This window comes from Malus domestica, chromosome 12 (assembly GCF_042453785.1).
Source record: "Malus domestica chromosome 12, GDT2T_hap1".
Taxonomy (NCBI): domain Eukaryota; kingdom Viridiplantae; phylum Streptophyta; class Magnoliopsida; order Rosales; family Rosaceae; genus Malus; species Malus domestica.
The window spans coordinates 6,859,135-6,878,672 of NC_091672.1; the positions used below are offsets into that span (position 1 = coordinate 6,859,135).

Sequence of the window (19,538 nt, forward strand, 5' to 3'; positions counted from 1 at the left end):
GAACCAAGGATACCTCCTTAAAACTGAAGCACCCCACTCTAAGTATGATCGGGTTCTACAAACTTTGAAGAAATAAAAATATGCAAAAGTAGAGTGATCTGTAGGAGCGGCTTCAGCTAAGATTCGGGCAGGGGCCACACCCTCACGAAACTCTAAGTTAACAGCCCGAAATTATGGGAAATACCATTGGAGCCATATTTGGATCATCCATATGGGTCCATTCAGATTGGTTTCAAATGGCTCACCTTGAGTCATTTCAAAAAGGAGATGATAAAGATGAGAAAAAAAAAAATGGACATGTGGCTACATCATCAAAGTTGTGAAGAGCTTCCACTAAAGGGATCCATTCAACCTTCACCCCTTTAGATTTATTTGGGAAAACGTGCTTGTTGAGCTAGTATAAAAGAAAATACATATGTTCCTGATCTTTATTGGCATAAGAGGAATCTGCACCAAAATTCTCCTTTACAAAAGGGATGAATCCCTTGAAAGAAGTCCCGTAACTCTTAAAGGTCGCAGAGTTATATTCCAATTGAAGAAAAGAGGTGGAGGAACCAGAGCTTTCAACAATTTAAGAAGAAGAGGAAACCCAGTCTTGGGTAACATTTACAATCCTGCCTGATGGTCTTAGCCCGAAGACCTGGGCCATGTGTAGAACAGTTGGAGACATGGGACCCATGCAAAAATCAAAAGTATTTGAGCCCGAATTCCAGAAAAGAAGAGAAGTAGCAAGCAGTTCAGGCTTGGGAATAATGGTAGTCTTCGAAAGCATTATTAGTTCATAGGTACCATTGTTCATCCATTTCTTCTTGAAAGTTGGCTCTAGTTCATCAATCCACCGAGCCTAGGCTGGGTCATTCATTAAAGGAAAGCCACGACGATATGATGACCACTTAGATGAAGAAATGCCCTACTCGGCCAAGAAAGGATTAGGGGTAAACCAGTTACCCCTGGGCATATTACTTTCTATCACAGCAGGGACGTGAGAAATCCATGCAGAACCTAATGATTGTACCCCGTGTGCTTCAAAGAAAAGTTCGGAGCATAAACCTGCCCGAGGGCGATGCAATCCGTTGAGTATGCGGCGTAAAGTAGCGATGCCTTCACCAGATTCGTATGATAACTAGACTTGGCCGGATCCTGAAGCCATTTGGTAAGATTGGAAGGAGCAGGTGACGAGGGCAGAAGATATTGGGAGAAAAGCAAAAAGGGAGTCTGAAAATTTGGAAGAAATAAAAATATTTGGGAAGGTAGAGAATTCTGAAAAAGGGGGATTTCATATTAGGGAGAGCTAATGATTCGTGGGTTAGTGGAAAGATCATAGGAAAGTGACTGTTGTTTTTAAAAGAGTACAAGTTCCGAGAGTAGGTATACAAGCATAAGGTTGTTCAATCAATATTGGCCCCTGGAATTCTAGCCTGAATATTAATTGAAGGGGGCACTGTTTAGGTTAAAACTTGAACTTTGAGCTCAAAAGGAAGTTAGCCCAGACGAAGGAATGGAAAGCAAGAAGCCCAAGGCTCAGCCGAAGCCCAGAAGGCGGAATAGGCCTTTTTCCCGACTAAGTGCAGATCACTCAAGCCACTTGCTCACCTACCTAAAGGTCAAGTGATGTCGACCAGCCAGCTAATCAGCCTAAAAGTACTTTATAATGGTAGGACAAGTAAAAATCTGATGAGTCACTACCTTTCAGAGGCATCCGGGCAAGATTGAAGCTATAGACAGCCAAGCCAAATTGTCTATAAAAGGAGAAAGGAGAATCAGAGACAAGGACACTTAATCAAACAAACAAATACACAAACTCTGATCAAGCAGATTTGCATACGAAACTGTAGTCAGTACCAAGCCTTCATCCGTTTCGGGATCAACCTTTACCAAAAAGCCTTTATAAAAGCTCTGCTACCCTGTCTAAATCTAGCTGTAGTATCGATTCCCTCATGTAAACTCATATTCCAATCTCCCATTCTAGCACTCAAACCCTTTGTAAATAAAAAAGAGAGGAAGTTGCAAGACGAACAGCCTTGCCCGACCTCCTTTTTTTTTGTCTTTTCATTCATCAATCTAGTAATATGATGTATATTTCCATCTGCATCCAAGTTATTTCTAGCCAGTTTATGATTAAAAGACTTCTAAGTTCTAACCATTCGGGCAGACAAGATTGATCAATTAAAAGTCCTTGGTCTAAAGGCATAAAAAAGAACCTTATGTGGACTTAACCCATCCACGACAGTCCTTGATAACAAAGAAGTCCGAAGTTACTTGGGGCGCAAGTAATTAGCCTATTTCTTAGTCTTACTTCTGTTATATCATGATTGCTACAGAACGCTTGAGTATAGGATTAATTCTGATGGGAAGCCTCAAGGCCTATACCTAAGGTCCGACAAAGGCACCTATCTGAGTTTGTTCTGCTCTGCGGGCTCGGGCGATTAAAATATAACGGTCGTGATATTTCTGCAACAATGAAACAACCAATATATGTTCGAGTACTTGGTTAGTTTTGATTGAAAACCTCAAGGCCTACACCAAAGGCACCTTTCATTACTAAACTCGAGCATATTTAATCAAATTAAAAATTTGTTTTACATCTGTCATGCTAAAGATCACAGTGGCATGCCTGAACACTTAAAAAGTTAATTTTGATTGTGAGTCTCAAGGCCTACACCTAAGATCCCACAAAACATCTTTCAGATTAACTCTGTCATTCTCTTACAGTCCGCTAATAATCAGAAGCCCAACGGACAATATCAACCGGCGTGAAACCTCCGAGGAGCTGTGTGCTGGTTGACCAAAAACGTCCCCACTGGATATTCCTCAGGACGAACACCTCCTGCACCGTTTTCAGACTTTCAGTCCATCACTCCATTCTCAAATCACAAACAAACCTGAGATTCTGAGACAACAAACTGCTTTTCCCGGAAAATGCCGACCCCCGATGACATTGGAAAGCTCCCAATCGACATCACCTTTTCTCGTCTCGGAGGTACACAAGACCATCACAATTCAATTTTTTTCAAAATTTTAGATAATTTAATACGTTGGGATTGAATTGAAGAATGGCTCGTTGATCGGAAGAGAATACCCGGAGATTGGAGGAAACGATTGACGGCGGTGAGAGCTCGAATTTCAAAGGAATTTGCTTCTCTTCCCAAAGATATCAATCCCTACTTCCATAGCTTGGAATCGGATGGTTGGTTTTTCAAACTTAATCCGTGTTAATTGTGATTTTAAATGATTTTAAATTTGAATTGGGTTCTGTAAAAAAATTGTAATTTTCGGTTTAATTTGTTAACTGGAATGGTATTTTCAGGAATTGGGTACTTAGAGGCCAAACAAATATATGACATTCTTGTGAAGTCAGCTCCAGAAAGTCGGAATATTTTCGGCCGGCTATCGGGTGTTGCTGTGAGACCTTTGACTCTCTCTTTAAGTGTATATCCTCTGTAAATTCACCTACTTTACTTGCAATGTTGAATCTTTTTGTTTTTATGTTTTGTTTGGGCAGGGTGCTTGGGAATCGATTGTACGTTCGTTTGAGAAGGATTATGTATATCTCGGCGAGGCTGCTCAAATAATTGTGCAAAATGTGAACTATGAGATGTAAGTAGGTGGTATTTGTATTGCCATTGGCTGCTCGGTTCATGATAAGAATAGTTTAACGATGTTTATTTATTTCTTGGGTAGATATTAATAGTATTTCGTTGTTGTGAATGTGATTTATATCGATTTCTTTTGCCCGTGTTATGAAGTCCATATCAGAAGAAGCAGGTGCAAAAGATTCAGCAACAATTAGCAGAACTAGACCACAAGGAAGCCGATATTAAGAGAAGTGCAGCTCTATCAGTAGCCAAGTATGTAGAGGCTTGCCAAGAGCTTGGACTGCAGGTTATATTGTAGACCCCACAACTCATGGTTTTCTGACTTGGTTTTCTAGTTTTCCCTCTTAATGTTGATGTATAATTGTATCTGCCTGTCGGATTCTTTCTTTAGGGAAAAAACGTGAGGTTGGAACTTTTAGAGACAGCAAAGTCACTTCCAAGCACATTTAGTAGGATCATGGAAGTGTTAAATGGTGATTCTGTGTCGAGAGCAATGGAGTATTATTCTAACTTTGTCAGAGATGCTCACACAGAAAAGGATGTAAGGAAATAATGATTTTTATGTGCTTGATGTTGATGAAGTTGAGATCAGCGTTACTATATGATAAATCAATTCTCTTATTTGTGAATGTGATCACAAAAATCTTTGGCTGTGTTGACAAACTTGAAAAATTTACGTGAACATCCCCCATCATTGAATGTCCCTGTGGGCTCAGAGGTTGTTGATTCTGGGGATGTTCAATCAAGCAACAATGAGATAAACAATGCGGCGGTGGATGTAGAAATAAATGAAGATAATATAGATTGGGATTTTTCTGTGGAAAGTTCTCAGATTGATTGGGATATTGGTACGGTGGATACGGTGGAGGAAACAGATGATACTGGTAATGGTTTGGGTCCGTACGAAATGGTTAATGCAAGTGAGGTGCAGAGTTCTTCAAACGAAGCTGTTAAGTCTGATCTGATCCCAGAGGCCTCTGTGTCAGACATATCTTGGGATATTAGTGTTGAAACTCCTCAGGTTAATGTGATTGATGATCTCAATTTGTCAAACGTAATAGTGGACAATCAAACATCTCCTCTTGATACTTCAACTCAAACAACTGCAATCAAGGAAGGCAGGAGCCAACTTTTGGAGACGGAGTATAGGAATAAGATTCTTGATGATCTGAATGAGGTATGTTTATAACAATTCGTCATATACCTGCGTTGGATTTATTTGCTCCATTTTGTTTTTTTTTTCTCCTTGTCTGCTGGGACTTCTGCAAAAATAGTGAGAAAGATGCTATTACTTCTGGTTTGATATCTGTGGTCTCATCATGGAGCTTCCCTTCCTTGAATTGATGTTCTCTATTGATATTCTACTATCAGGTCAAAGCCTTTTTAAATCAGCGGTTAGTTGAGTTAAAGAATGAGGATACTTTGTCCTTGCAACATCAAGTCCAGGCAGCTGCTCCCTTTGTGCTGCAACAATATGCTCATGATGCTATTGAGACAATGCTATCTGAAGTTTCCTTGGCTATTTCCCGGCTGACAAATAGGAAGACACGGGACTTGATTATGATTCTCAACTCCAAAAGGTAATACCAAATATTTTGACTGGATTTGTGTCTTTTCCAAACTTGTTAGGTATGTATACCTTGAGCTTCCAATAAAAAATCTAAGAACTGTTTCGAAAAGCAGTAAGAGTGACGGTATTTAGTCAACTTGAACAAAGTTTCCTGCTAAGTTTGTGTGGCAAACAGACAATCTGCATATGTTAGCATCTAGTATGTACATTTTTGTCTAGCATAAGACATAATTAGGTGATAAATTGGGATAATGTACTTGCATGATCTTATTTTTATCCTTATGTAAGATCCCTTATACCCTCAGATATTTTTGCTGTTTCTTCTTAAGGTTTTAGTCTACTTGTTGCAATTTTATACAATTGGCTAGTTGTATTTCAGATACTTTTATTTTGTTAATGGTTTTAATGAGTAGGTACAGGTTATATTTCTCTTCTGCTGTAGCTGTAATATTAAGCATGTTAATTTATACTTAAGTAGCCTTACCTTTATCCTTAAACTATAAATTGTAACTACTCAACTCCAGATTTTTTCTTTTGTTTCTGGTCTGTGAACTGATGTAGAAGGATTAATTTATGTCAACCTCAATTTCAGGTTTCTAGACAGATTAGTGAGCTCATTGGAAGAAAAGAAGCACCATGAAGTTAAGATGAAAGAGAGTTTGAATGGCATAGCTGGCAAACGCATGGAACTGCAGAACTCATTATCTTCTTCCTGGCCTAAGCAGGTGACCTGTTTTTGATAGCTTTTGATAATGTCCGTGAGTTTTAGAGCCTGTTTGGTAAGATTATTTTCAAAAACTCAAAAACAATTTTCAAGTTTTAGGCCTTAAAAACTTGTTTGGTAAGATTATTTTCAAAAACTGAACTCAAGACTAACTCAAAAATATAGTCTATTATCTAAAAGCATAAAAAAAATGAGGTTTTTAGAGTTTTTAAACTTAAACTCACTCATTTCTTTTCTTTCCCTCCTCCACACTCTCACTCCAAATCTATCTCTCTCTTTTCTTCTTTCTCTCTTATCTTTTTTTTACCTTTTTCGTCTCTCCTCCAATCCGCTCTCTTCATTCTCTCGGTTATTTCTCTCACTCCTCTTCCTCTCTATCTCGTCCGATCCTCTCTCTTATTTCTCTTTCCTTCAATCTTATCTTATTTTAAGTCATAAAAAGGTCGTACCCAGTGCACAAGGCTCCCGCTTTACGCAGGGTCTGGGAGAGGTGAATGTCGGCTAGCCTTACCCCCATTTATGGAGAGGCTGCTCCCAAGTCTCGAACCCGAGACCTACCGCTCATGGGCGAAGAAAATTGCAAACCAATCAAGTTTTTGAATCTTAAAGAAAATTGTTTTCAAGAAATCTTCTCAAGAAATGTTTTGAGAAATGATAAAAAATTTCAAATAGGATACCAAACAGGCCCTTAACCTTTCAGGTTATACTCTTATATATATATATTTTTTGTCTGATGTTATAACTGTGATCTTTCTGTCTTTTTCTTCCTCTTCCCTTATCCTTAATTTTGATGAAAGATAGCTTACACTTTAATCTGTTGGTTTATGTTGTCTTACTTCTATGCCTCTTCCCCTATCAGAAGCCATGCTTCTCCCTGTGTGTGCAATCATGCACACGTATGTGCAGAGTTGTAGCTGTTTAGTTGAGTATTTACTTATACGTTCTGAATATGTCCGTACTCGAGAAGTTAAATAAAACAGAAGGCTTAAAGCTTTCGGTAGATAAATGTTTGCTTCAAGCTAGGTGTATTTTGAAGTTTTGGGTGTTTTTTGAGGTTTGATTCTTTGATGCAAAGTCCAAAAAAATACGCTTTTATGTTAAATCCTTGTTAACATTTAAAGGTTATCAAATTTGTTTCCAAAAAAAAAAAAGGTTATCAAAATTTAGAAACTCTAGTTATTAGCTCCCACTATTTTAAATCACAATGGACTTGCATGCTTATTAGCATCATTAGTTGACAAGTGGATCTTAGCACTTCATCATATCACCACTGTTGAGGAAGTAAGTATTTAATGCAGATCATGCTGAATTCTGTTTTTCTATTTTCCCTTAAAATTTCCGTTATCTAATTGCTGGTCCCAGGCAATTTGGATTAAGTATCACTATTAATTTGAGATGTAGACTTTTGTTCAAAGCCCCTGAGAGTTGTACCATTGCATTAGAGAACACCCCCGCCTCCCCTAGTAAGTTTTCTTTGCAGAAGAAAATGAAAGGAAACAGTTAGAACTTGAAATTGTGGGTTATGTTCGTCAATGGTAGAGTACCATTGTAACTCCTAAGCTAGCAATGTACTGTTCAGGTTGAGGTCTCTCTATTTAAGTGTGGCAGTAGACTCGTGTTTTTGTGTTGTATCGCGTCATTTCAAGTTCAAATCAAGACTAGTGAATCCTAACTACAAGACCGATTAAACAGGCTTAATTATCCTGTTTAATTACTGCTTGTGTTAGCTGGTTGTATTCTTTTATGTTCCCCGTAAACTAACAACCAATACCTCTATCAAGTTCAGTTCATGTCATGTGGAAAAGTGTCAACTCTTCTCCCTTTTACTTGCTCACTTTGTTTGTTATTTTCGGTTTGAATTTTTTGCGCAAAGTACTGACTCCTGGTGATTCAATGGCAGGAAGCTGAACTTACAAAAACCCGTGAACTGAAGAAACTGTGTGAAAGCACGCTTTCATCGATGTTTGATGGAAGACCTGTTAATATAATTGGAGAGATCAATACCCTTTTGACTAGCGGCCGTAGTGCATAAGGATCCGCTTCTTCTCTTTCGTTCATGGAACTTGATGGAAGACCTGTTAATAGCTGGAGGGAATCAATGCCCTTTTAACTGCTTCGTTGTTTTCATATCCATGCCCTGCCCTGCCCTTGTTCATACTGCTTACAATATGACATGAGATTCAAATTCCCGGTGCACCTGTCTCGTATTATTAGTGTAATTTGTTGCGGTGAAACGTTTTTGCTGTGCAGAAAAGGAAATGAAATCTGATTTTCTCTCCGTCTTTGCCCAAATTGGAGTTCTCTTATCCTTGAAGCTAATACACAGGATTATCCCCATCTCGGGCTACATTTTTCCGGTCATGGTTCCCTTTTTTGGCTTCAACGTCTTGCAAACTTCAAAAGAAAATGTCTTTAGAAATCTCAAAGAATCAACGAACATGACATATATGCTTTCTCATGGTCAAGATTGCCATCCAAATATGCCAACCATGAAAAGAATGCCTTAGCAAACATCTCGATCGACGCTTAGGTTTGGTTTGTGCGTGTGTACCGATCGGTACCACTGGCTGGCTTTGTCAAATGGACAAATAGCTCACTGTAGGTGAGCCCACGAACTGGCTGTTACTTGAATGGAACGATCTCTCGAATGGGTCAGCTGCGCCATTGCCTTTCCCCATGGCATTGTGTTTCTCTACCAGTCTTGTTAGTGATCCCACAACTTCAGACATTGGCGGTCGGAATTCCTTCACAGGCTGTTCATGTTCACATACAAGTTAAGCTGCGTTCAGAGTTCGTAAGCAACTTAAAACAAAACCACTTCTTCAAATCTGAATGATTAAACAGTTTCAGGAACACAGCTTTCAAGTGATAGTTTAAGTAATAATAAGGCGACAGATTATCTCAATGCATAATTTAAGCTATGTGCTTTCTACCTGGATACAGAGGGAGACAATGTCTGCAAACTGGGAGAGATTCTTGGAGGGAAATGTCCTTTTAATGCCTGGATCGATCATCACAGCCAGACTCTCAACGTCATGAAGCCGAAATGAAGCCCATTTCACCAGTGATTGCTCCTCCCTTGGTCTTGAACTATACAACAATAAACGAGCAGAATATGTTCATGATCAAGAAACATGACAAGAATAACTTTAAGAACTGAGAAAAAAAAAGGGGCGTGAACCATGCATACTTGTCAAAAGGTTTCCTTCCTGTTAATAGCTCCAAAAGCAACACTCCAAAGGCATAGATGTCACACTTTGTGTTATCAATTCCCGGTTGGCCATGCTCAGGTGCAGTATAGCCAGTGTCACCAATAGCATCTTCCGAAGCCTGTTTGCACCAGATATCAATGAGAATTTAAAGCTGTCTTTTGGTTCCGGTTTATCACTAATTGTTTTATCAGTAGTAGATAACTTTCAATGATGGTGTCTAGTGGAAAATAGAACTGGTTTATGAAAGTATAGATATACCTTTAGCTTGAGTCTATTGCTTGTTAGTGGCCTCAAAATCGCAAGTCCGCAGTCACAGATTCTAGGAGCAAGTTCTTCATCAAGTAGGATATTGGCACTCTTCAAGTTTCTATGAGCAACTGGAGGTGAGAATGTAGAGTGCAGATGGCTGAAATGAAAAATAAATCACTAACGAGGATATCTACATTTTCCCTAACAGGGAAAGGCTCAATTGCTCCCTAGGAACAAGGAAGTCTTAAAGTTTGTAGGTATTTTGTGATTAAAATCCACTTTTCATTAGGATATATGAACTTGTTGGGAGAAAAATATAGAATACTTACTCCAAAGCTTGAGCAACACCAAGAGCAATCTGGAGACGGAGGCCCCAGGACAGAGGCTTGTAAGCATCACTGTGAAGAGCATCATCAAGGGATAAATTTCTAACATACTCGTAGACAACAAGATGCTGTCCATGCTCTATGCAATAACCAACAAGTGGTACTATGTTTGGGTGCCTCAAATGCAAAGCAGTCCATATGACATCCAAGAATTGTTCCTCTTCATTAAAAGACAATCCTACAATGTTGATGTGCTTCACAGCCAACGTCTGCAATAAAGAAATAACAGTCGAAGGATTCTCATGAGTTTCATAGGAATTTACTGTTTCTATAAGTGGAAATAACTATTCCAAGGTTATTTCAGGTTTATACCTGGCCATCAGGAAACACAGCTTTGTAAACCGAACCAAGAGATCCTTCGCCCAGAAAGTTTTTTTCACTAAAGCTGTTTGTAGCTAATTGAAGCTCTGCCAGAGTGTAAAGTTTTGCTCTCATTGGGTATTTGTATTTATCAGAGAAACATTTTCTTCTAGTATTTTTCTCCAGTCTGCTATGGTAAACTGGAGGCAGTCGCCTTGGAAGTAGCATGGGTGACCTGAAAGGAAGCATTGATGGGCTTTCTTCTGCAATAGAAGAACCATCTGTAACCAAAGGAGGAAACAAAAATTAGAAGAACAAAAAGAAAGATTAAAACACAGGAAATGAGATTACAACAAGTTCAAAAGAGAGTCTACTGTCTATTTTAACATTCAGATGAAAACACCATGTTGATAAACCTTATACAGATGACACTGTCACCTAAGTTTTCACTTTTAAAGCTAAAATGATAACTAATCAGTGAGATGATACAATATGTTCAGGTAAATATTGTGAACTTCTAAGATTGAGTCTTAGCAGCTGAATTATTTCGTAAATTTGATGTTTCATCTACGTTTCTCTGTGGGTGTGTGTGCATACTTCAGTTGTTTACTTAAACATTATAATCATTATCACTATGGAAGTGAGTGAGAGTTTACCTCTGGCAGTGGTTCTTATTGAGAGAGAATTCCTTGAGCTGTTACTTCCCCCCAAGGTTATAAGCTTCTGTGCACGCAATTGATTAATGCGAACTGCTATGTAAAGTGCCACACATGATGCCACTAGAGTGACTCCACCAACCAAAAATGCTATTCCTCCAGGGCTCATCCTTTTCTTCTTGTATCCACCTAATTTCGTAGGGGGATTCTTCTCAATGGAATTTGAATGAATGGCTGGGGGCGCAGGAGTGTTTTGTACGACAGAACTTGCCTGGGTTTCCAGAGGAAAATCCCAAGGTGGAGAGTTAGCCCCTACATGAAAACTATTACCCCCAATCCTGAAAGGAAATCAAACCTACAATGTTCAGTTTTTTTTCCTTTGCAGGCAAAAAGGACGTTATCACAACTGATCACTTACCATAAATTTGGTATGGACTGAAAATGATTTGGAATGATGCCGCTGAAATAATTATCTTGTATGTTCCTGCCAACAGAAAATGTGCAAGCAAGAAATCAAGAAAAAAGATCAACTAAAAGCAAAACGCTGCTAAGGGCAGGTAGGCAGAAACCTACAGATCAGTTAGTGGAAGCTCAGCTAGGAAAGCAACTGATCCAGTGAATTTGTTATTCTGCAGGAACCTGCAGATGCACCCATGGACATGTAACTTTAGAAACACATTATACCAAGCCCTAAAACACTGCAAGCGGGGGGAAAGGAACGAAAACTCACAATCCAGTGAGATTCGTCATGGAACCAAAAGAACTTGGTAGATCTCCGGTGAAGTTATTGTATGACAAATCACTGCATAAAACTAACTTACAAATAAGAAATGGATATTGTCCAATGACAATATTTTAAATATCAAACAGATTACAATTTTATCCAATGAGAATTATGCTCTGATTCTTTTCATTTAAGATAAAAGAAAAGTCAAAATCTCTGATATGCCAATACAGAAAACTAAAAGTAGGGGAAATCTTGTATAATGTCATATTTTATTCCACCATCAACTCAGAGAATCAAAGGTAACCTTATCTCAACTTCACTTAGAAATCAGAATCCAACATTATAAGAACCATATGAAAAGATACGTACAGTTCTCTTAAATTCTGTAGGCTGGTAAATACATTGCCAATAGGTCCCGAAAACAAATTGTGGCTCAGATTCCTGGAAGAATGGAACGTTTCAGCTTATCGCAGAATAACCAAGAACCCATAAACCAGTAAGATAACAGTCTGGAAGAAGCTACTCACAAATGTCGGAGACTTTTCATGGTAGGTAAAGAATGGGGAAAATTTTGGGTCAAATAGTTGCATGCCAGATTTCTACAGGTGCAGAATTATAAAAATTAGAAGGAAGTGTAGAGATAAAATGATCCAAATTTGTGGAATTTTACTAAAAAAATGGTATGGCAATGAGCTAACATCATACTTACATATGGGTGGCATTAGGGGGCAAGACATGGGGAATTTCACCCACAATGTTATTGGAACTGACATCCCTTTAAGAAGAAGAAACCAGATGAAAATTACGTTTCAGCAACAGTTGTGTACACAAAGTAAAAGGAGCACAAAATGATCAATCAGTATCACTTACAGTTGCTTTAAATTGAACAGATTATAGAGCTCCTCAGGAATATATCCAGAAAGGTTCAGACTACGAAGTTTGCTGCAAATTTATTAAGGTGATCAAAGAAATATTAAGTTTTGTACACAGCTAATAATATAGTGAATGGAAGAGTTGCATTACATACAGGTATATCACAGAGGAACCAGAACATGAAACTCCATCCCATGACTCTTCACAAGGATCCCCACCATCCGATCGCCACCCCTTCAGCACCGGTGGGTTGTTAAGGGCCCGGTAAAAATCATGAAGAGCCGTGACTGCAATGCAGAGAGTACAATTATAAGGTAAATTTCTTGTTTGGTTCCCTAGAAATTCTAGCTTAAGAACCATGATTCTATTCCGTAATAAATTTCATCATTTTCTTAGCACCCAAACAGGAATTTCGATTTTCACTTTTTTCTACAGTATCAAAACGACAAGTCGTTTCCACAAACGACGGTTCTGTTTATTTTCCCGCCAAAACGTTGGCCCCAATTTTATATCCAGAAGAAATTACGGGAAAATCCAGACCTTAATCTAATCGCCCTGAGTAACAGAAAGCTTATAGGTTCGGATTCTTTCCTATCTCTCTAATCCTTTCTCCAATTTTCCTACACTTTCCCGGTAACCAAACATGAGATAACGCCCCCCAAAACAATAAACTTCATCAACTTTCACATTGAAAAGACTATATAACGTCAAGAATATCAACAAGAAAAGAAACAACGGAAGAGAAGATCAAGATTTACGGTCAAGCGGGTCGGTAAATGCTCCGGCGCCTGAAACCAGAACCGACGAGATGAAAACCACGGCGAAGCACACGCACATACTCCGTTTGGCGGCCATATTCTCGAAGAATGCAACTGCAGCATTCAATCGTAAAGAAAATCGTCAGAGAAACGTGAACAAAGTGAAAGTGAACTTTCATTCGTTTTCCCGCATTTTCTCGGCAACCAAACGGAATGCAAAGTGTGAAGAGAGAAACAGTAAAATTCACCGAAAAGCAATCAAGGATACATATCTAGAGACGAAAACGACGTCGGAGCGGTGAATTGATATACAGAAAAACTAGGTTTGTATATGAACCTGCGGGCACAGAGAGGGAGAGAGAGAGGGAGAGCGAGCAGAGAGAGAGCTGAGAGAGAGCAGAGAGGTTGCAGAGAGTAAGAGAGAGAGAGAGAGAGAAAGAGAGAAGAATGTCTTAACGAGTCGTTGAGTAGCCGGAGTCCACGTTGGCACAAAGCCGTTTCGTTTCGTTTATTCGCGGGGTTTGTTAGAGTACTGGGCCAAATAAAAGGGCCGAGCAAAAGCCCAAAGTCTTGGGTTCTGGAAACAATAATTTTCTATAATACTTCGGAGCATCGAATATTTTAGTCTTTTTAATTGTTACATCTTCGTCTTTTGTTTTCTATTATAAATCTCATGTGGTTAATTTTTTTGAAATATTGTATACTCTTGAATATTATAGAATTTTTGAACGTCCAAAAGTGTTCATGAACATTATAGATTTTGTTTTTATATTGAGTCTCTCATAATGTAGTTCAGTAAAACCAAATTAAAAAAATAGCTCGTAACATCATTAGAAATGGTTCTAACCCATTAATGCACACTCTTAACATTATGACCCAAATTTGTTTCAGCGTCAACAACATAATTTGTTTCTCTAAACACGTCCCTTGTGAAACAAAGTTGGACTTAGAGCATCTCCAATAGATGCTGTAAAATAACCAAATCTCTATTTTAAAGAGAAAAGTTCAAAATTCAAAATTAAAAAAAAAATTCCCTTTCTAACAGACTCTATAAAAGAGTTTTTGTTGTTCGTAAAATGAACGACCACTTTTAAATTTACCGAACAACTATTCATCAGTTAAATATTAAAAAGCATAATAAAATTCAAGGGTGAGCAGGATAGTCTGCACATAAGAGCAAGTCCACCGGGACTTGCTTTGCCCAGCCCCCAGCACAAAAAACAGCCTGGCCCTCAGTGAAATTGCTCCAGCCCACAAAGTTGCCTGGCACCCAGCCCATGCCAGGCAACAGCCCAGCCCAATTTTGACAGACCAAGAAGCTGGCCTATTTGGCCGGCGCGTGCACGACAAGCGCGTCTGGGCGCGAGTAGCCGACAGGCTGCAGAGGGGCTGTCAGCCCACTTGTGTTCCGGATCCATCAGCGACGTGGCATGCTCATAGCCGTTGGATTTCCAACGGCTAGTTTTTCTAGACCGTTGGATTTCCAACGGTAAAAAAAAATTAAATTTTACTTTTAAAATAGACCGTCCGATCACAGATCAACGGTCTACATTAATTAACTAAATTAAAATTTATTAAAAAATACAGAAAAAATATTAAAAAATACAGAAAATTTTAAAAAAATTATTTATTTTTTCTATAAATACCTAACTCTCATCTTCCACCTTACACCACATTTCAATATTTTATACACTTTCTACCAAAGCTTTCATATACTTTTTGTGTGAAAAAAAAATACCAAAAAGCTTGTGGTTGAAGAATAAAGTGTATTTGATGAGTTTATGTAATTTCATTTTTATAGTTTATTTGATGAGTATGTAATTTTATTTTAGTGTGTATTTTTTTTTAAGTTTATTTGAAATTTTATCTGAAATTGGTTAAAAATCTTATCCAAAATAAACTTAAAAAAAAAAAACACACCAAATAAATGCGCTGGGTGCCAGCGCATTTTTTTAGGGGTGGAGATGCCTTGGCCTATTACTGTTCACTCCAGTCTATTACTGTTCACTTGAGTGGATAAATGCGCTGGGTGCTGGCGCAAAGTCCTTAGGGGTGGAATTGCTCTAAGGAGTAATATGTGTGCAATCACTAAATATTTTGTGGGCGTGCGGGACAAGCGCTTTTGTACATTGGTCTTCCCATAAAATAATGCTTTAATTTGGTAAGTTGAGTAGAGACAAAATTTTTAAAAGATGTTAAAATACAACGTAGGGTGTCAAATTTTAAATCTATGTTAAAGTTTAACGTCTCATTTGAAGATAGTCTGAAGAGTCTTAGAAAGTGATATGTCAAATTTTCAATTACATATATTAAACATTGGCCCGTTCTATCAACTATATTTTTCTCTCAAATGAGGCATATATATATATATTATATGGCCCTTTATAACCAAATATATCTTGGGATACTAAACTTAGCTAGAAACTAATTTTTTTTTTTAGTTTTACATATATTAAAATAAATGGTTAAATAGGTATCCATTTATAACCGCGGGCAATACCCATAACCATCCATTTAAATTTCACGGGTAAACGGTTATATCCATAATCGTTTATTTATCTAAACGGTTACCCATAACCGTAACCGTCAAATTTAAATAGGCGGATAACCACGGTTACCCATAACCACAGGCCAGATGGTGGTAGACAATCATATGGAGATAGGCTTTGGCATAATCATAAGTCTGAGAAAATGATGCAATCTGTGGGATTGTTTAAGAGTATTATTTCTGGCAAACAGTTACTAACGGGAAGAAAAACTCTACAACATGGAAAATGCATTACTACTATAAATACAAGGTGTTCTACAACAGACAGGGATGACCTTCAACTCAACACACAAAACTACATTGCACAAATTATCGCTCTAAGCAGAACCCACTTAAACCTTTAAGAAAACACTAACATCCCCAACTTCGTCAACACACATTCAGTTTGGATTAACAACACTGTGTTGACAACCAACCATATCTTTAGTTTGGATTAATAGTACTAGAGCCGTAGAGTCAGGCGATTAAAGACCACCTTTAGCTTGGAGTGACAACACTGTTTTGAGCTTGCTTGTCTATCTGTCCAAATCTCTGTCAATAAGGAGTCTTTGAGTCATTGTTGGAATAGGTCATCTCATTAGCCTCTTGGTGAGTTGAGGTGTTACCTGTGGATGCAAATTTTCTCCTCTTCGATCTTGGACGATTTTGCACCTACAAAACAACTAGCACCTTAGGTTAAGGCCAAAAGCCTCACGCGCCCACGATGAATGGGGGGGGCTTTGGCCGAAGAACCTTCGATGCCAAAGTTAGAATTTTAGAGAGAAATAGTGTTTAGAGTGTTTTGGAATTTTTGCAAGAGATTTGGAATGAGTGTTTGGTAAAAATGGGTGACTATTTATAGGACCAAATTGGTCCACATCTAGGGGTGGGTTCAAAAAACCGAAAACCAAACCGAACCGAGGCCGAAAAAAACCGAACCGAAAAAACACCGAACCGAAACTGTCAAACCGAACCGAACCGAATCTGACGGGTTCGGTTTCGGTTTTTGAGGTTCGGAAACCGAACCAAACCGAACCGAACCGATATATATATTTAATTTTTTTTTAAATATTATAAATAGTTTAGTCATGCAATCATAACAAAACATACCTTGTTGCTAAGTTGGTTTCGGTGAACCTTTTCAAGCCCCAAGGCACGGGTTCGATCCTCCAGGATGTCTGAGATGTTTTTTTATTTTTTGGAGAACTTAACAAAACCCTTTAACCCTTTAACCCTAGCAACCATACCCATACCTTTTATTTTTTTTCATTCCCTTCCTCTCTCTCGTTCCCAGCCTCCTCTCCTCCAGTGTAACCCCAACCCAGCGCAGCCGAGCCTCCTCTCTCTCGCCGAGCCTCCTCTCCTCCAGATGTCCGATCGATGCCGGTGCGCAAGGACGACGAGGTCAACATCGAGCGGATCACCCGAGAGAAGGTGAACGGGTCCACCATCAATGTCGGCATCAACCCCTCCAAGGTCGTCATCACCAAGCTCCGCCTCGACAAGGACGGCAAGGCCAAGGGCCGCGCCGTCGCTGACAAGGACAAAGGCACCAAGTTCACCGCAGAGGATATCATGCAAAACGTCGATTGATTTCGATCGATTTCATTTGGGTTCGTGTTTTTGTTATTGAAATGAAATTAGCGACTGTCAAGTTAAGCACTTTAGTTTTGATTATGCTTTAATGGATTTGGCGTTTAATCTAATCTTCGATTTGAGAAAAAAAAAAAATTTGGGTCTGCACTGTGATGCTTGCTTGTTCTGCACTCTCGCCATGTCTGCACTGGTGATTAAATTCTGGATGAAGCATTTACATTTTTCGGGATGCTGGATGAAGCAATGAAGTAGCTGTTAATTGTTCTTTACAACCCAATGCCAAAAAGTACAGCAGTATGCAAACATAAGTTCATAACAGAAGGTGGAGTTTAGAAGTACTGAATCATATCACTTGTCTCAGATGTTTGTTTAGGTTACTGGACCTGTTTTTTTCTGTTTGTTTCTCGGGAAAATTTGCAGGCCCACCTGGTTTCATTTCTCTGGTTGTTGGATTTGCAAGGTAAAGTTTTCTGGGTTTTTACTTTGTTGCTCCAAAAGGGTCTTAGAAAGTCTAATTCTTTGAAACATTTATGTGGGTTTTGTTCAGTTGGTGGGTTGTAAATCTCTTATGGATAACATCTAAATTTTCATTTTTTGGAGGAAAAAAAAAAAACCAAAAAAAAACCGAAACCGAACCGAAAAAAAAATCGAACCGAAAAAAACCGAAAAAAATATGGGCCGAACCGAACCGAACCGAAATTTCGGTTTGGTTTCGGTTTTGGCAAAAAACCGAACCGAAAAGAACCGAACCCAGCCCTATCCACATCTTCAAGAAATGGCCGGCCCTTTCTTTGTGCTTTGGGATGAATTTTGTGGTTTTATTAGCCACTTTATTGGCTAATAAAATATAATAGAAATAAATGGGAAGTTACCCAATTGAATGACTAGCATTATTTGGCTAATAAAGTGGAAGAAATTTGAAAAGGTGTGGAGCAAAGAGAGGGAATGTGGCCGGTCTACTAGGTGGGATTTTAGGGTTTATTTTAGGTTTAATTAGCCAATTAATTGGCTAATTAAATATGAAAGGAAATGTTTTAGTATTTATGGTATTGATTGGCTAATTTAAAAGGGAAGGAAAGGTGGAAAAGGTAGAAAAAGGTGATGGAATAGGCTTTGAATGGGGTAGCCGGCCCTATATCATTTTTTAGGTTTGAGTGGATGTTTCAAATTGATAATTAAGGGATGATTTTAGGAGATATGGGAAGAATATATTATTTAGATAATTAATTAACTAAATAATATATTAGGGAAATTAAGTTTTGGAAATAATTACCTAAAATAAGATAATTTGGAATTGGTTACCTCTTTTGGAGCATTTTTGAATTGGTTGAGGATGATTACCCACTACTTGCGCGTAGGAATCCCGGTAGGCCTCAAGGGTATTTTTGTCCTCTTTCGTTCAAAAGTCCACGTGTCGCCTAGCGAATATTTTTGGCTCCACAAATGCCCCCACACCTGTTGGGCTGCTTGCAGAAAAGGGCAACATGTGTAGAGATTTTCTCGCTTTAGGCAACTCTGAATTGATTTCTATTTTGTTGTTGATTCTCTCTTTAAATGGAAATTAGATCCTTCTAGGAAAGGGAAATAAATTTCTCTCAAAGCCTATTTAAGTCCACCTTAAGTGGGTTATTAAATCAACTTTGGAGAGCGATTTATTCTACCCTACAAGAGAGAGATAGCTTAGAGGATATTTGTTCCCCCTCCTCTAGCAATCTTCTACATCTTGCCCGTGCAAAGGACCGTATTTCGTTGCTTTCTTCGTCTTCTTCGTGCCGCACCAATGTAAGAAAAATTTAATTTTTCTTGCCTTATTCTTGGATAGTGCTATTGCGGGGTAGCCGTCGGGGTGGTGCGGCACGTCGGCTGGCAGGGGCCAAGAGCTGGCTCGGCATGAGCTGAGGAGATGTCGTGGCAGGGACCACTGCTTGGGCAGCTTGGCTTGGCCTGAGCCAAGGGCAGCTTGTGCAGCTGGGGTCGAGGATTGTGGCGCTAGGGCACAGTGTTAGGCGAGCCGCATAGCTCATGTCCTTTGGGCTCTTGGACCTGACTCGGGCCAGGCTGGCGATTGAGAGAAATAAGGAGATTGCGGGTCTCATGGGCTGCTGGAATGTTGGGCATGTATGCCTTCTGCCTGCTGGAATGCTGGGTTGAGCTCCCCTGCTGAGTACCATGAATGTCGTTGGCTACTTAGTCTTCTTTGCTGAAAGAAATGTGGGCTGCTCCAGAAAGATGAGGTAAAGAGGATCAAGGCGGATGCACTGGCTCGTCTGATCGCTGTCGTGGAGCTTACTATGAATGAAGATGGAAAGAAGAGATCTTCCCCGCCTGCTCATGAGATGCCTAGTTAAGAAAAAACTGAAGACT

General features: G+C 39.0%; 2 protein-coding genes across 2 annotated transcripts; one reads left to right on the top strand and one right to left on the bottom strand.

Annotated features, from left to right (window-relative positions):
* Nucleotides 1-2,777: 2,777 nt before the first annotated feature.
* Nucleotides 2,778-8,168, top strand: LOC103430995 (CDK5RAP3 protein homolog). Its single transcript, XM_070809711.1, has 10 exons — nt 2,778-2,980; nt 3,053-3,187; nt 3,308-3,402; nt 3,503-3,597; nt 3,747-3,882; nt 3,988-4,135; nt 4,235-4,773; nt 4,968-5,176; nt 5,759-5,891; nt 7,791-8,168. The coding sequence occupies exons 1-10, from the start codon at nt 2,920-2,922 to the stop codon at nt 7,920-7,922; spliced, it is 1,683 nt and encodes a 560-aa protein (XP_070665812.1). The 5' UTR covers nt 2,778-2,919; the 3' UTR covers nt 7,923-8,168.
* A 147-nt stretch (nt 8,169-8,315) lies between these two features.
* On the bottom strand, nt 8,316-13,132 carry LOC103414988 (protein STRUBBELIG-RECEPTOR FAMILY 2-like). The gene is made up of 16 exons (XM_029089791.2): nt 13,052-13,132; nt 12,448-12,580; nt 12,291-12,362; nt 12,130-12,195; nt 11,948-12,019; nt 11,790-11,861; nt 11,424-11,495; nt 11,267-11,332; nt 11,112-11,177; nt 10,694-11,031; nt 10,050-10,318; nt 9,681-9,946; nt 9,361-9,508; nt 9,081-9,220; nt 8,824-8,980; nt 8,316-8,643 (listed from the first exon to the last, which is right to left on the bottom strand). The coding sequence occupies exons 1-16, from the start codon at nt 13,128-13,130 to the stop codon at nt 8,467-8,469; spliced, it is 2,193 nt and encodes a 730-aa protein (XP_028945624.2). The 5' UTR covers nt 13,131-13,132; the 3' UTR covers nt 8,316-8,466.
* Between the last annotated feature and the right edge of the window lie 6,406 nt (nt 13,133-19,538).

Excerpts from the sequence above, each read along its gene's own strand:
- LOC103414988 (XM_029089791.2), bottom strand. The coding sequence starts at position 13,130 with ATGTGCGTGTGCTTCGCCGTGGTTTTCATCTCGTCGGTTCTGGTTTCA. Across the intron at positions 11,333-11,423 it reads ATGACGAATCTCACTGGATT|GTTCCTGCAGAATAACAAAT; the intron begins GTGAGTTTTCGT and ends GTGCATCTGCAG. Across the intron at positions 9,947-10,049 it reads CTGTGTTTCCTGATGGCCAG|ACGTTGGCTGTGAAGCACAT; the intron begins GTATAAACCTGA and ends TCTTTATTGCAG.
- LOC103430995 (XM_070809711.1), top strand. The coding sequence starts at position 2,920 with ATGCCGACCCCCGATGACATTGGAAAGCTCCCAATCGACATCACCTTT. Across the intron at positions 3,403-3,502 it reads GCCGGCTATCGGGTGTTGCT|GGTGCTTGGGAATCGATTGT; the intron begins GTGAGACCTTTG and ends TTGTTTGGGCAG. Across the intron at positions 5,177-5,758 it reads ATGATTCTCAACTCCAAAAG|GTTTCTAGACAGATTAGTGA; the intron begins GTAATACCAAAT and ends CCTCAATTTCAG.